Source organism: Lytechinus pictus, chromosome 3 (assembly GCF_037042905.1).
Source record: "Lytechinus pictus isolate F3 Inbred chromosome 3, Lp3.0, whole genome shotgun sequence".
Classification (NCBI taxonomy): Eukaryota; Metazoa; Echinodermata; class Echinoidea; order Temnopleuroida; family Toxopneustidae; genus Lytechinus; species Lytechinus pictus.
The window spans coordinates 44,959,329-44,971,185 of NC_087247.1; the positions used below are offsets into that span (position 1 = coordinate 44,959,329).

General features: G+C 36.6%; 1 protein-coding gene across 1 annotated transcript; it reads left to right on the forward strand.

Annotated features, from left to right (window-relative positions):
- Nucleotides 1-1,282: 1,282 nt before the first annotated feature.
- Nucleotides 1,283-9,819, forward strand: LOC129257165 (large ribosomal subunit protein mL46-like). Its single transcript, XM_054895433.2, has 6 exons — nt 1,283-1,410; nt 3,836-4,079; nt 4,741-4,880; nt 6,599-6,741; nt 7,054-7,194; nt 8,388-9,819. The coding sequence occupies exons 1-6, from the start codon at nt 1,323-1,325 to the stop codon at nt 8,544-8,546; spliced, it is 915 nt and encodes a 304-aa protein (XP_054751408.2). The 5' UTR covers nt 1,283-1,322; the 3' UTR covers nt 8,547-9,819.
- The last annotated feature ends 2,038 nt before the right edge of the window (nt 9,820-11,857 follow it).

Genomic DNA, 11,857 nt, shown 5'->3' on the forward strand with positions numbered 1-11,857 from the left:
CTTCTTTTTTTCTCGATAAGAAGAAAATGCTATGCTTTGGAGCGGCTTTCTTTGTTCTTTTTCTCAATAAGACAAAAATGCTATGCCTTGGAACGGAAATTTGAGTGTAAAAATGGGGGTCCCCTCCGCGGCACATACCCACTATGCATTATATACTGAGTGCCCCCCCCCCCCGGGAATACACTGTTAAAAAAACGTGATTTTACAGAAAAAAGAAGATTTTGCAGAATGAGCCATACTGACAGAATCATTCTGTAAATTCATATAACAGGAATTTTCTGCAATTTAACAGAATTGGGGCCCGTTGCAGAAAGAGTTGCAATCAATCGCAACTCTAAAATCATGCGCAACTTGATTTTCAACCAATCAACAGCGCGCATTTGGGACTTGCGATTGATTTTTTGACTTGCGTTTAAATGCAACTCTTAATTTCTGCAACGGGCCCCAGGTCTGTTTAAAAAGGGGAAAAGGGTGTTTTATTAAAAGAAATTTGTAAGGTTTCATACACCAAATACCAATTTCCTGTAAGATTACGCAATCTGGTAAGATTACAGGTGTTCTCGAGACTCATGCTGCAGGAACTTCTTGATAAATTTTCTAACAGTGTATACCACTGAAAATTTCATCAAAATCGGATGTAAAATAAGACAGTTATTACAGTTTAAAATTTCGCCAATGAAACCACAGAACAGTTATATGCGTGGCTGTATACAGGGTGGGAGGGGGCAGTTGCCCCCGCCCCCCCCCCCAAAAAAAAAATGCACCAAAAGTGTGCACGCGAACCCATAGTAGAAAATGCATAAGCTTCCCCATGACAAGCACTGTTCCTTATAATTCGCTTTTGAGTTTCATGAAAATGAAACTTACACCCCCTGAAAATAATAGGCCTGCTGCGAGTGACACCATCGACTCTCATTTGCGTAGGCCTTTAACTTTGTTGTTGTGCATTATTACGGATTTGTGGAAAATAAGTGAAAATTTAAAATGCCGTGATTTTTTTAAATTATATCCGATTTTGATGAAATTGTTAGAAGCTATACTGGCTTATCTCTTATTTTTTCTTTATTCGGTGGGCTTAATTGCCCCAAATGTTATAAATGTCGTGAAGAATCATGGCACAGTAATCTTTCGCGAATCCACTTTTTTTAAAATCACATTTAGATTTCAGGATAGCAAGGGGATATATGCCTATGTGACTGTACTACAGGCCTGTTTCAGACTAGGACGAGCTACCTTGAGATTAGGGCGAAAATATGAACATTTTCATTAGGCCGGCCGAACCAGTCATCGGTCGAGATTACTTGACACAAACGTCGTGAGTAATGGCTTCGGCTGTAAATTTCGGAAGAGGTCTTCTTCTGTCAAGTTGCAGACTTGGCTCTAACGTTAGAAAGTATTTGCCATTCTCAGGTAACCATTAATGTCTAATGATTGAGCTAATTGGAACGATGTGGAAAGTGAAAAGAAGGTGTAGCGAGCAGTTGTGTTCCTCATCCGAATTGTCTGTCGACTGTCTTCTCTCTGATTCTGAAGTCGCGTCAGTCTCCACACGGGGCTAACTCGACTCGAGTTCGGGAGCTCCCCCGGGCCGGGCCGGGCAGGACGAAGCGAAGCCGAAGGCAGAGATTAGCCTAGACAGCTGGCAGCCGTCTGCTTCGAGGAGTTTTTTAATATTTTTTATTTTTTAAATTTCTCCTCATACACAGACGGCTCGCTATGGTGCAGCCACCATTAGGGGACTTAGTCTTACAATGCAAAATCCCCCCGTCGCCGTCGGGGCTCTTCAATTTTTGTCTTTATTTAAATTTAATGAATCAAACTTTTGAAAATTAACGCGACCGAAATGCAAATTAATATTCCCTCTCGGCATTAATTGCCAAAAAACGGGGAAAATCAAGTTAAAAGGAACAAAAACAGTGACTTACCTCGGCTGTCGCGCAACTTCACTGCCCTGTTTTAACCGAACTTAATACACAAACATATGGCCATTGAGTCCCCTGTACAGATCGCGCTAGAACTTCGGTCTCTGGTATTTGGTGAGTGAAGCCAACGGAGTTCAGTTGAACAACCAACATAACAGAGACCGAAGCTTTTGGTCTAAGATTTGCCATGGCATTGCCATTAGGACCTAGGTAGCCAGGAGGCTTCTTGAGAGTAAAAATCATTTACTAACGTATGCTTACACTACAGTTACTCTCAATGAAAGTTACCTCGGGCGAAGTTCGTGCAGGCTCCACTCCACTTCACTACCGCTACACTACGCTTCACCTACCCGAACTTCAGTTCAGGACCGTGAACCATTATTTGGATATACCGAGTGACAAAGAGTGGGATGAAATGATGGTTAATTGTAAAAATTACAGAAAAAAAATATAACGAAATATATAAATAGCTTAATATCTTACTCTACACCCGTATTTCACTCCGTGTCCATCATCCGGTTATCCTCAAAATTGGTGATTTTGGGCCAGTATCAAATTCCTCACAAGTATTATTCACGGCCGATTTCAAAACATTGTCTGGCGTATCGAGTGGACCTTCCTAATAGCAACACTGATGTGTGTTGCTGCCCTCTACGTTCGTTGCATACAATGTTTTAAAATCAGCCGTGAAAAATATGTGTGAGGAATTTGATACTGGCCCAAAATCACCAATTTTGACTTTTATTTGAGGATAACCGGAGGATGGACACGGAGTGAAATACGGGTGTAGAGTAAGATATTAAGCTATTTATATATTTCGTTATATTTTTTTTCTGTAATTTTGACAATAAACCATCATTTCATCCCACCTTTGTCACTTGGTATATCCAAAATGGTTAATGGTCCCGAAGTTCGGGTAGGTAGAGCGTAGTGTAGCGGTAGTGAAGTGGAGTGGAGCCTGCACGAAATTCGCCCGAGGTAAATGAAAGTAAGCATACGTTAGTAAATGATTTTTACTCTCAAGAAGCCTCCTGGCTAGGCCTAGGGTGTGGCGAAAACACCAATTTAACAGAGACCGAAGCCTTTTTTTAGCTTTGGCCTACTGTTAAAGTTAGAGTAGTACTGACTACTGGTTCACTTGTTTACTGTAACCACCTATATACCATTTAATAAAGGACAAGTCCACCCACCGGCCACCCCAATTGATTTGAATTAAAAGAGAAAAATCCAACAAGCATAACAATATAAAAATTCATCAAAATCGGATGTAAATAAGAAAATTGTGACATTTTAAAGCTTAATTTCACAAAACAGTTATATGTGCACATCCCCGTCAGTATGCAAATGAGGGAACTGATGACATCACTCATTCAATATTTATTTTGTATTTTATACGTGCTAGGAAATTATCTAATTTTAGATTAGGAAGTTGTGATCACATTCACCTGGGCTCCCCACCTGTATTTTAAACTTGACTTGGACTTTTTGTAGCCAGTTTCTTCAGAGTCTTAGACAACCTGTTCAAGGTTTTGACTGTTGTGAGGCTCACCCCCATCAAATTATAATTTGACTTACACCCCCCCACCAATAATTCAAATAAAGAGAGGAAAACATATGGAAATTTCCACTTAGAAAAAATATTCTTTAGCAATCTACTCAATTATTGTGAAGGACCTTCCTGTCAACAATTCATGATTCCAGGAACTTTCCTGTTTTGAACTTATGTATCCAGTCTGGCCTGGCAGGAGTTCCATATGTACATGTATGGACTGGTGTATTGCCAGTGCCAGTACAGTATGTCGACCAAAATTTTCTGTAAAGGCTGGTCGAGAAACTCTTGCACCTTTACAGACAGAAATAATTAATTCAGACAGGCTTTGATTTTTTTCTTCTACTTTTACTCCTTGTTGCAGGTGTGAAAGAGTTATGGAGCCAAAGAATTACATTTAATATTCATTCAATATGCCGTCTTAGCCAGCAAGCTGGCCTGGGGTCAAGCAAACCATGGCAACTAGCAAGCGCAGTGTGCCTGGAGAGGTTTCCGGTTGTCTGCCAAGAAGAGAATGGGATTGAACAACGCTACATTGACATGATCAACAATGTGGAGTTGGAGAAGAGTGCCCTATCCCAGCACGAGTTGTCTGTGGCAGCAGACAAGTAAGCAACAAAAAATATTGTACAGTCGGTGCTCACATGTATGACTAGTGTTTCTGTGTTTGATTTCAGATATGGATTTACATACAAGACATTCAGTCCCAACTACGAGGAAATATATTTGTCACAATTTGCTGATACAGTACCAATATGCATTACTTTACGTTTAATAGTTTGCTTATTGCAACGCAAATATCGCTAGAGTATTGTGTTATTGTTGTATCAGGTTATTTCACATTTTTATTAGCAGAATATTATTCAGGCATCTGTTGTTCTATTCACCTTTAGTGTGCCTCAGACACATTTTTGTGCAATAGTTCTTATAATTTATACAATATTAATAATTTACTTTCTCTTTAATACTGGTAGTTCAGGCTTTGCAAGCAACAATACTACTTACTGTGTGTCTGTGGATTAGTTTCCAATTATTCACACCAAGCAAGGATTTTTTTTATATATTGTCTCAAAGATGAACAAGAAATCTATTTTTTTTTTCAAAACAAGCTCTGCCATTCTGCTTTGTACATACGTCTCCCACCTTCCCATTTTTCTCAAAATTTAGCTAAATGTGGGCATTTGTAGTGTTGACCAAGATACTTCTCCCCAAGAAAAAATAACTTATGTCAAGTAATTGTATGCGTTATCGATTTGATTCTTATAACAGGAGGAGAATGGCTAAAAAGCAATCTGGAGAGCAAGACGAAGAAGAAAAGGATGATGGTGGAGATCTCTTGACTGCCCTCGACTTGGAGGATATAGCCACAGAAGAGTTAGCAGGATTTCAGGTAGCACCAAGACTTACAGGTAGGTTATATTTCAAAATGGTACTACAGTAACAGTTACACACAGTATTTCTTTCCCCTTGGCCTTAGATAATTACAGAACTGTCTGCACTTACAAGATGAACAGAAGTTGCTTCATAATTCTCTGTCAGGGCTTGTAGAAAAACCATGATTGTGATGTTAGAGCAATTCTACAACTCTAATGCCAGATAATAATGAATCACCTGATGTGACCTATGGCTATACATTCCATACACATCCCAAATTGTGGCAGTCTTTGTATTCTTTTTATTTCTTGGAATCATCAATGATGAAAGTCTTGAAATAACTTGGAATTAAATACATAAGTCGTCAATACACCATTAAAAAATGTTACATTCAAATGAATTCCTACAATTGCTGGAATATTTAGCTGTATTAGATTAATATGTATTGTGTCATCCCAGTGGGTGACTTTGCATGTAAACGGTCAAGCCCACGCCAATAACAAAATTGTAGTGGTCATAAGTACTCTATAAATGGGAGAATAATAGTCCTTACAACTACAAACAACTCGCCAAGTGAGATTTACATAATCTTGGTGATCATGTCATTCAAATTTTATTAATCCTTGTTCGATTTCTGTCTAACTTCCACCATTCTGTTTTTCATATTTTCTCTCCTTTCATACAAATTATTTATAACCAAAGTTGGATTCTCTTTTAACAAAAGAATTTTAATGTACAAATTGTTGGCGGTCATCCGAACCGTTGTATCACACATACGACGTTGCAAACCCATTTCAGAGAAAATTGACTTCAAAGTTTACTAAAATTTTCACACTTAGCACTCCAGCCTTACAACATATTCATTGCTAGAAAAATACATGGTTGGAAAGACCAAGACAATTGCTTGACAAGGGTATCCTTATTTCTACACAAAACCAAGGGGCAGAGAAAATATCGCAAAAGAGCTACATGCTTGTAATTTCGGTTTGAGTGGTTTAGATTTCCCCCGTACAAAAACGCCATAGGGAATACAACAACCCTGACCGTGATCTCAATGCGCGCGGTCAGTCAAAACGTTGTATCGCTTTTCACGTGCAAAGTCAATGCAGTGCAGATGGCCAATACGACAGTTTGGCTGACCGCGTGCATTCAAAACGCGGTCAGTCAAAACGTTGTATTGCTCTGCTACTGTACACGTTTCCAATGGGATTTGCACATTTTATTAAAAATTTGTACGGCATCGCCATGAAAATCTTCTCATATCTAAGAAACTAAAATAAATTGCTGTCTAGAAATTTAGTTATGAATAAAATAGGACTTGTACTTTCATCTTCTGCAAAAATCTCAAAATCAATTTTTTTTGGGACCAAAATTGACTGATACGACGGTTCGGATGAACGCTGACGAAATGTTGGATCTCACTTTATCTGATGGAAATCATAATTAGGTATTGAAAATCTGATTTACAACTGAAGAACACGTTCAAGTCATGATAAAGTAATGTTTAATTTACAGACGGCTTTATGAAACACCACCCTGAAGACAAGATTTTTATTTTGTCCCCTTTCAAAATGTAATGGATTTGGCACTGAACCTAGAGCATGTACATATACAAGTATAAATTGGACAAAAAATATGATACCCATGCTAAAATGAAGTAATGATAGTATATTATTAGCAGTTTTGCTGATTCATTTGAATGAATTTGAAAATGTTAACATTTAGAAATGTCATCTCATGCTATCATTCTTAGGAGCTGATGAGAGAGACGAAAGACATTCCCTGGATCGTGAACTCTCAAATAAACTAGTGTTGATAGTCAAATGCAAGATGGGAAAGGATAGTGTGTGGCTGCTTCCATATGGCAACAGAGCAGAAGGAGAGACTATGAAAAATGTATGTACATGTGATAGTACTATTTTGCTTTCAATGTTAGTTTGAGATAATCCAGATAAGAGATTTTTAGCAAAAGCTTCTTGATCGGTCTACCATAACGTCATTATTAGAGAGTTGTGTCTGCTATGAAACATGATGATCTAGGGTAAATGCCCCTTTTATCAGTCTACCATAATATCTTAATGAGATAGTTGTCTCTGCTGCTAAACATGATTAGGATGATTATTAGGTTAGAACTAAACTGATCAAAGCGATACACATAAGTGATTGAGCATTATTCAGTATACCTTTTAAATTGTTTTGTTCCTGTAGGCAGCTGTGAGAGTGCTTGGGGACCATGCAGATGATTCAGGAGCTCTTAGGACTCACTTCATGGGTAATGCACCTGTTGGTTTCTACAAGCAACGTTACCCCAAGGCAGTCCAAGAGCAAACTGGAAAAGCAGGTGTCAAGGTGGGACCTGGAACTTTTTTTAATCCCTTTGACCATCACACCTCCCTCTTTCTATTTAGTTAACATTTTGTGAATATGAATTTAATTCCAATAAAGGAAAGCAGAAATGATGGCATTTCTTTTTTGTTTCGCCTGCATAGGAGAGCGAGACTAGGCACTGCTTTTCCGATGGCGGCGGTGTCGTCAACATTGAAATCTTAACAAAGGTTAAGTTTTTGAAATATCATAACTAAGAAAGTATATAGAGCTAGTTCATGAAACTTGTCCATAAGGGTAATCAAGTATTACTGAACATCCTGCCTGAGTTTCAGGTCATATGACCAAGGTCAAAAGTCATTTAGGGTCAATGATCCTAGACCATGTTGGGGGAATCAATATCAAAACCTTAACCAAGGTTAAGTTTTTGAAATGTCGTCATAACTTAGAAAGTATGTGGACCTAGTTCATGAAACTAGGGACATAAGGGTGATAGTGTATTACATAAGATTCTGCCTGAGTTTCAGGTCACATGACTAAGGTCAAAGGTCACTTAGGGTCAACAAACTTTTACCACGTTGGGGGTATTTGTGGAATTGTCGTCATAACTTTGAAATCTTATCGATGTAGTTCATGAAACTTAGACATAAGAGCAATTAAGTATCCCTTTGCGAGTTTCAGGTCACATGACCAAAGTCAAAGGTAATTTAGGGTCAATGAACTTTGGCCATGTTGGGGGTATTTGTTAAATTGGCATCATAACTTAGAAAGTTAATGATTCTACATATGTAGTTCATGAAACATAGACATAATTAAGTATGAATTATTGTTTTGCACACGTCTTAAGTCACATGATCATGGTCAAAGGGCATGTTGGGTCAATGGACATAGTATTTCATCATCATATGAGTGTTTTCTTTGTGAATAATTATTTAATATTAATAGCCTTTTTTCAAAGTTAGCACTGCTGCTATATCGAATCGCCCAATGCAGGCGAGACTGCCAGAGGCGTTCCACTTGTTCCAAGTCACGAACAGCGATCCATAATCAATCAATAAAACATTGTCTTAATTTCAAAATGTTTTCTGCCTGTAGGCAGCTGTTAGAGTGTATGGGGCTATGTACCATGGGTGGACCCATGAACTCTTATTGAATTCTATAAGTATTAAGAATTTGATTGCAGCAGATTTATCCTTTTGATTTCTTATACTATGCAGGTATTTTTCTTCAAAGCCCAGTACGTATCAGGAATATTTGAGAAGAAAACAGACTCGCCAGCTGTAGAAGACTACCTGTGGGTAACTCAAGAAGAATTACATCAGTACCTCTCAGAACCATATCTACAATCTATCCAGAAATTTATGTTGCCTTTATGACAGTGCACTTATCAAGATTTATATTGAACTTATGTTTTGAGAAGACACTTACATGTTTACATGGTAGAGGAATATTGTTGGTATCCCTTCCTCTGAACATAGAAAGCAGAATCCAACTGGCCAACCTTTATAGTCTACAGTCTACAGACTCACAGGGAATGTATTATAACACTATGGCTTATAGTTGATAGCCTAGCTGGTGTACTCTCTGTATCAATAAACAGAGAGGGTAGGGACACAATAATCCTCAGGGTCTTGTGATCAAGACAGGATGTTCTATATTACAGTTAACAAGGATTTGTACTTGCTCATGACATGAAGAATAACCTTTCAGTGGAGAAAGCCAAGTCCACCACAACAGGAAGTTGATGTGAAAAGATAGAGGAAACTCAAAGAAGGAATAAGGAATTTAGAATTTTTGTGAATTATAAATTCATAATCAAATTTTTCAATTTTTGTGTATTTGGAATGTCAACCAAGCTGCTATGCTATACTTACATCATAGAAGAAGTACGGGGGAAAAAATGTATCCCATATTTCCAAGTAATAAAATCCATACATGTGCAAAAGAAATCAGCAGTTCTCTGCTTATCACCTGTGTTGAGCAGATAACAATTAAAAACAAGCAAATTTGTTCAATGCCGTAATTTTCTAATTCTACACCCCATTTTGATTGAATTTTAAACTTTATGGTCATTAATTCCGTCTATTAATTCAAAGTCTAATGGACTTTTAGGAAAGGGGATCTTAATTTTTATTAGATTAGTTTTAAAATTAGGAATTGAAGTACTCATTAAAAGAAAATTAAAGTGACATGCAGTATTGCTATGCTAGTAGTGATTGATAGAATGCTTCAAAGCACTGGTAGTATATTTTCCCACAAGTGGAAAGCTCAGCAACAAAGCTGAGGAGACTTGTTTTGTCACCTGAATACAATAAAAACAGTCCAATCATATTTGCTAAACAGATGGCACAGAAATGTTTTGTCTACAGTTGCTTGGAAAAACTTGTGACATGAAATCTTGATGTTATATGTCTTTCCCTGCAATTTCAGATTTTTGTTTTAAAGACTGGAAGCCTATAATGGCATATCTTATAAATGATGTAATTTTTTTGTTTACCATGTCTAAACTTAAAACATCATATATAGCTCTGTTTTATCATACATGAATTATGCTTTGTACTTCATACATTCATATGTACCTCTCAACATTGCCTAATTATCGTGTACAATGATTTTGAATATGAAATACATCTATGAATGTATGTGTAATTATTATATGCTTCCAACTGTGTCTCCTTTGTTATGGGATCAGTTGCTTGTGGATATGTTCAAAAGTGTTGAAAGTTGTTGAAAGAGTCTTTTCTTTTCTTCTCACTACTTGAAAAATCATGCGGGTCCCACCCCCTGCCCCCTTTTAGTAATGCCCTTGCCTTACGGCAATATAACCTTCATGTATTTAGATACTGAAATAATATTTTTTACTACAAAAAGAGTGCTTATATTCCTTACTTCATCCACCTTGTTATATCAAGGATATAGTGTCCCAAGAATTTAATGTGGTTCTAATTATTGAACAGGATCCCATTATATGCATTACAATAAAAACACCTAATGGACAAGATATGCTTTCAAAAATCCTTACCTGTATATCTATCATAAAAAGCTGTGAATTGCATATTACATGAAACAGACGAGTATAGCCTTTGTTTTTTTTTATTACATTGTTCTGATCATGATCAGTCATGCATTTAAAGGGGAATTCAACCTTGGTCATTAAATGTTGTGTGAGAGAGGAGAGAAATAGGATAAACATTGGTGAAAGTTTGAAAGAAATAGGACAAGCAATAATAAAGCCATCAAAATATATTTTGTTTTAGGTCCACATGAAAGAAAAAATATTATTATAGGTAAAACTTTTGAGAAAATAAAACTTTTATATGTATTGGAGGAAATGGAAGAGTAGTCATTATGACATCACCAATGTGGCCAATTTGAAGTCTCCATGGGCATGGTGATAACCAGTTTTTACAACTTAAAAGTTTATAACTTTCTTAATTTTTGTGTGATATTGTTCAAGCTTTCACTTATCTACTTGTCTGATTTTGGTTGGATTCGTCTTTGATATGAATTCACCCATATTTTCAAACCTTTTCATGAGCACTAGAATGTGTTTAATGCTTAAATGATCATAACATGAAATGCTGTTGAGCTCTGCGTAGTGTCTAGTCATGCTACAATGATCATGACTTCTTATTTCATTGTACAAAATTCAGATTTTTTTTTTTTTTTTTTTTGGGGGGGGGCATTGAATATGAAGTTTGAACAATATTTGAGATATTATTTAATTCGTACCGAAAAAATGAGTATCACCAATTGAAATGAATTATATATCAAAGTACAGGGGCGGTATTCTGAGGTCATTTTATCTTTAAAATATTTGATTTTATCTCTTAAAATGAAATTGGTATTCTGAAATGACATTTTATCTCTCAGATAAAATTCAAAATTTTATCTTGGGTATCTATAGTGCCTGCGTAGACTTACCAATCGTGTATTTTACAATTGCAACGTGAATGATGTGCTTGTGCCCATGTTACTTTGAAGAAAATATTAAATAAACTTAAGGTCGGGGCTATTTTATCTCCGCTACGTTGATTCCATCAATATTTCTAGGTGAATTATTCCAAATGTTGACATGAAAATATATTTATTGAGAATAACACCTTAACGTTATTCCTGTACAATCAGGAATTATTTCATTAGACTTTTCTTGACTATAATATCGTCAGTGAACTGATGCTTGAAAAGATGCGATAAAGACTTCGAAAAAGATGAGAGTATTTTCATTTTTTAAAAGAAACCTCTGTAAATACGTGCAAGTGTATTTGAAGTCAAGAATTGACGCAATCTCTCTCCTTTGCCACACGTGGCAGAATTGGTTGAGTGAGATGAGAAAGCTATAAAAGCACATTTCTCATTGGATATTGATTTAGGTGTGTCTTACAGAGATAAAATGAAGATAAAATTGTTCTCAGAATACCAATTCAGAGAGATATTAATTAAGGGTAAAATATTTTATTTTATCTGAGATAAAATGGATCTCAGAATACCACCTCAGGATAACATCTCATCTCAGAAAAAAGTCATATTATGATCATTGAAGTATCGTGAGTTATGTATCGATCAGAAGCAGACGCATAGTATCAACTCGTCAATGTAAGTCCCCCCCCCCCCCCCCCAGATGAACTAAAAGAACCAAAAATGCTGAAGAGTGTTGGAAAGAGCTGAAATTAATTGAAGAGTTCCA

What these genes read in the sequence shown, in the direction of transcription:
- LOC129257165 (XM_054895433.2), top strand. Translation starts at nt 1,323, where the DNA reads ATGGCTTCGGCTGTAAATTTCGGAAGAGGTCTTCTTCTGTCAAGTTGC. An exon ending in GGTAGCACCAAGACTTACAG is followed by an intron (nt 4,881 to 6,598) that starts GTAGGTTATATT and finishes TATCATTCTTAG; the next exon opens with GAGCTGATGAGAGAGACGAA. An exon ending in CTGGAAAAGCAGGTGTCAAG is followed by an intron (nt 7,195 to 8,387) that starts GTGGGACCTGGA and finishes TATACTATGCAG; the next exon opens with GTATTTTTCTTCAAAGCCCA.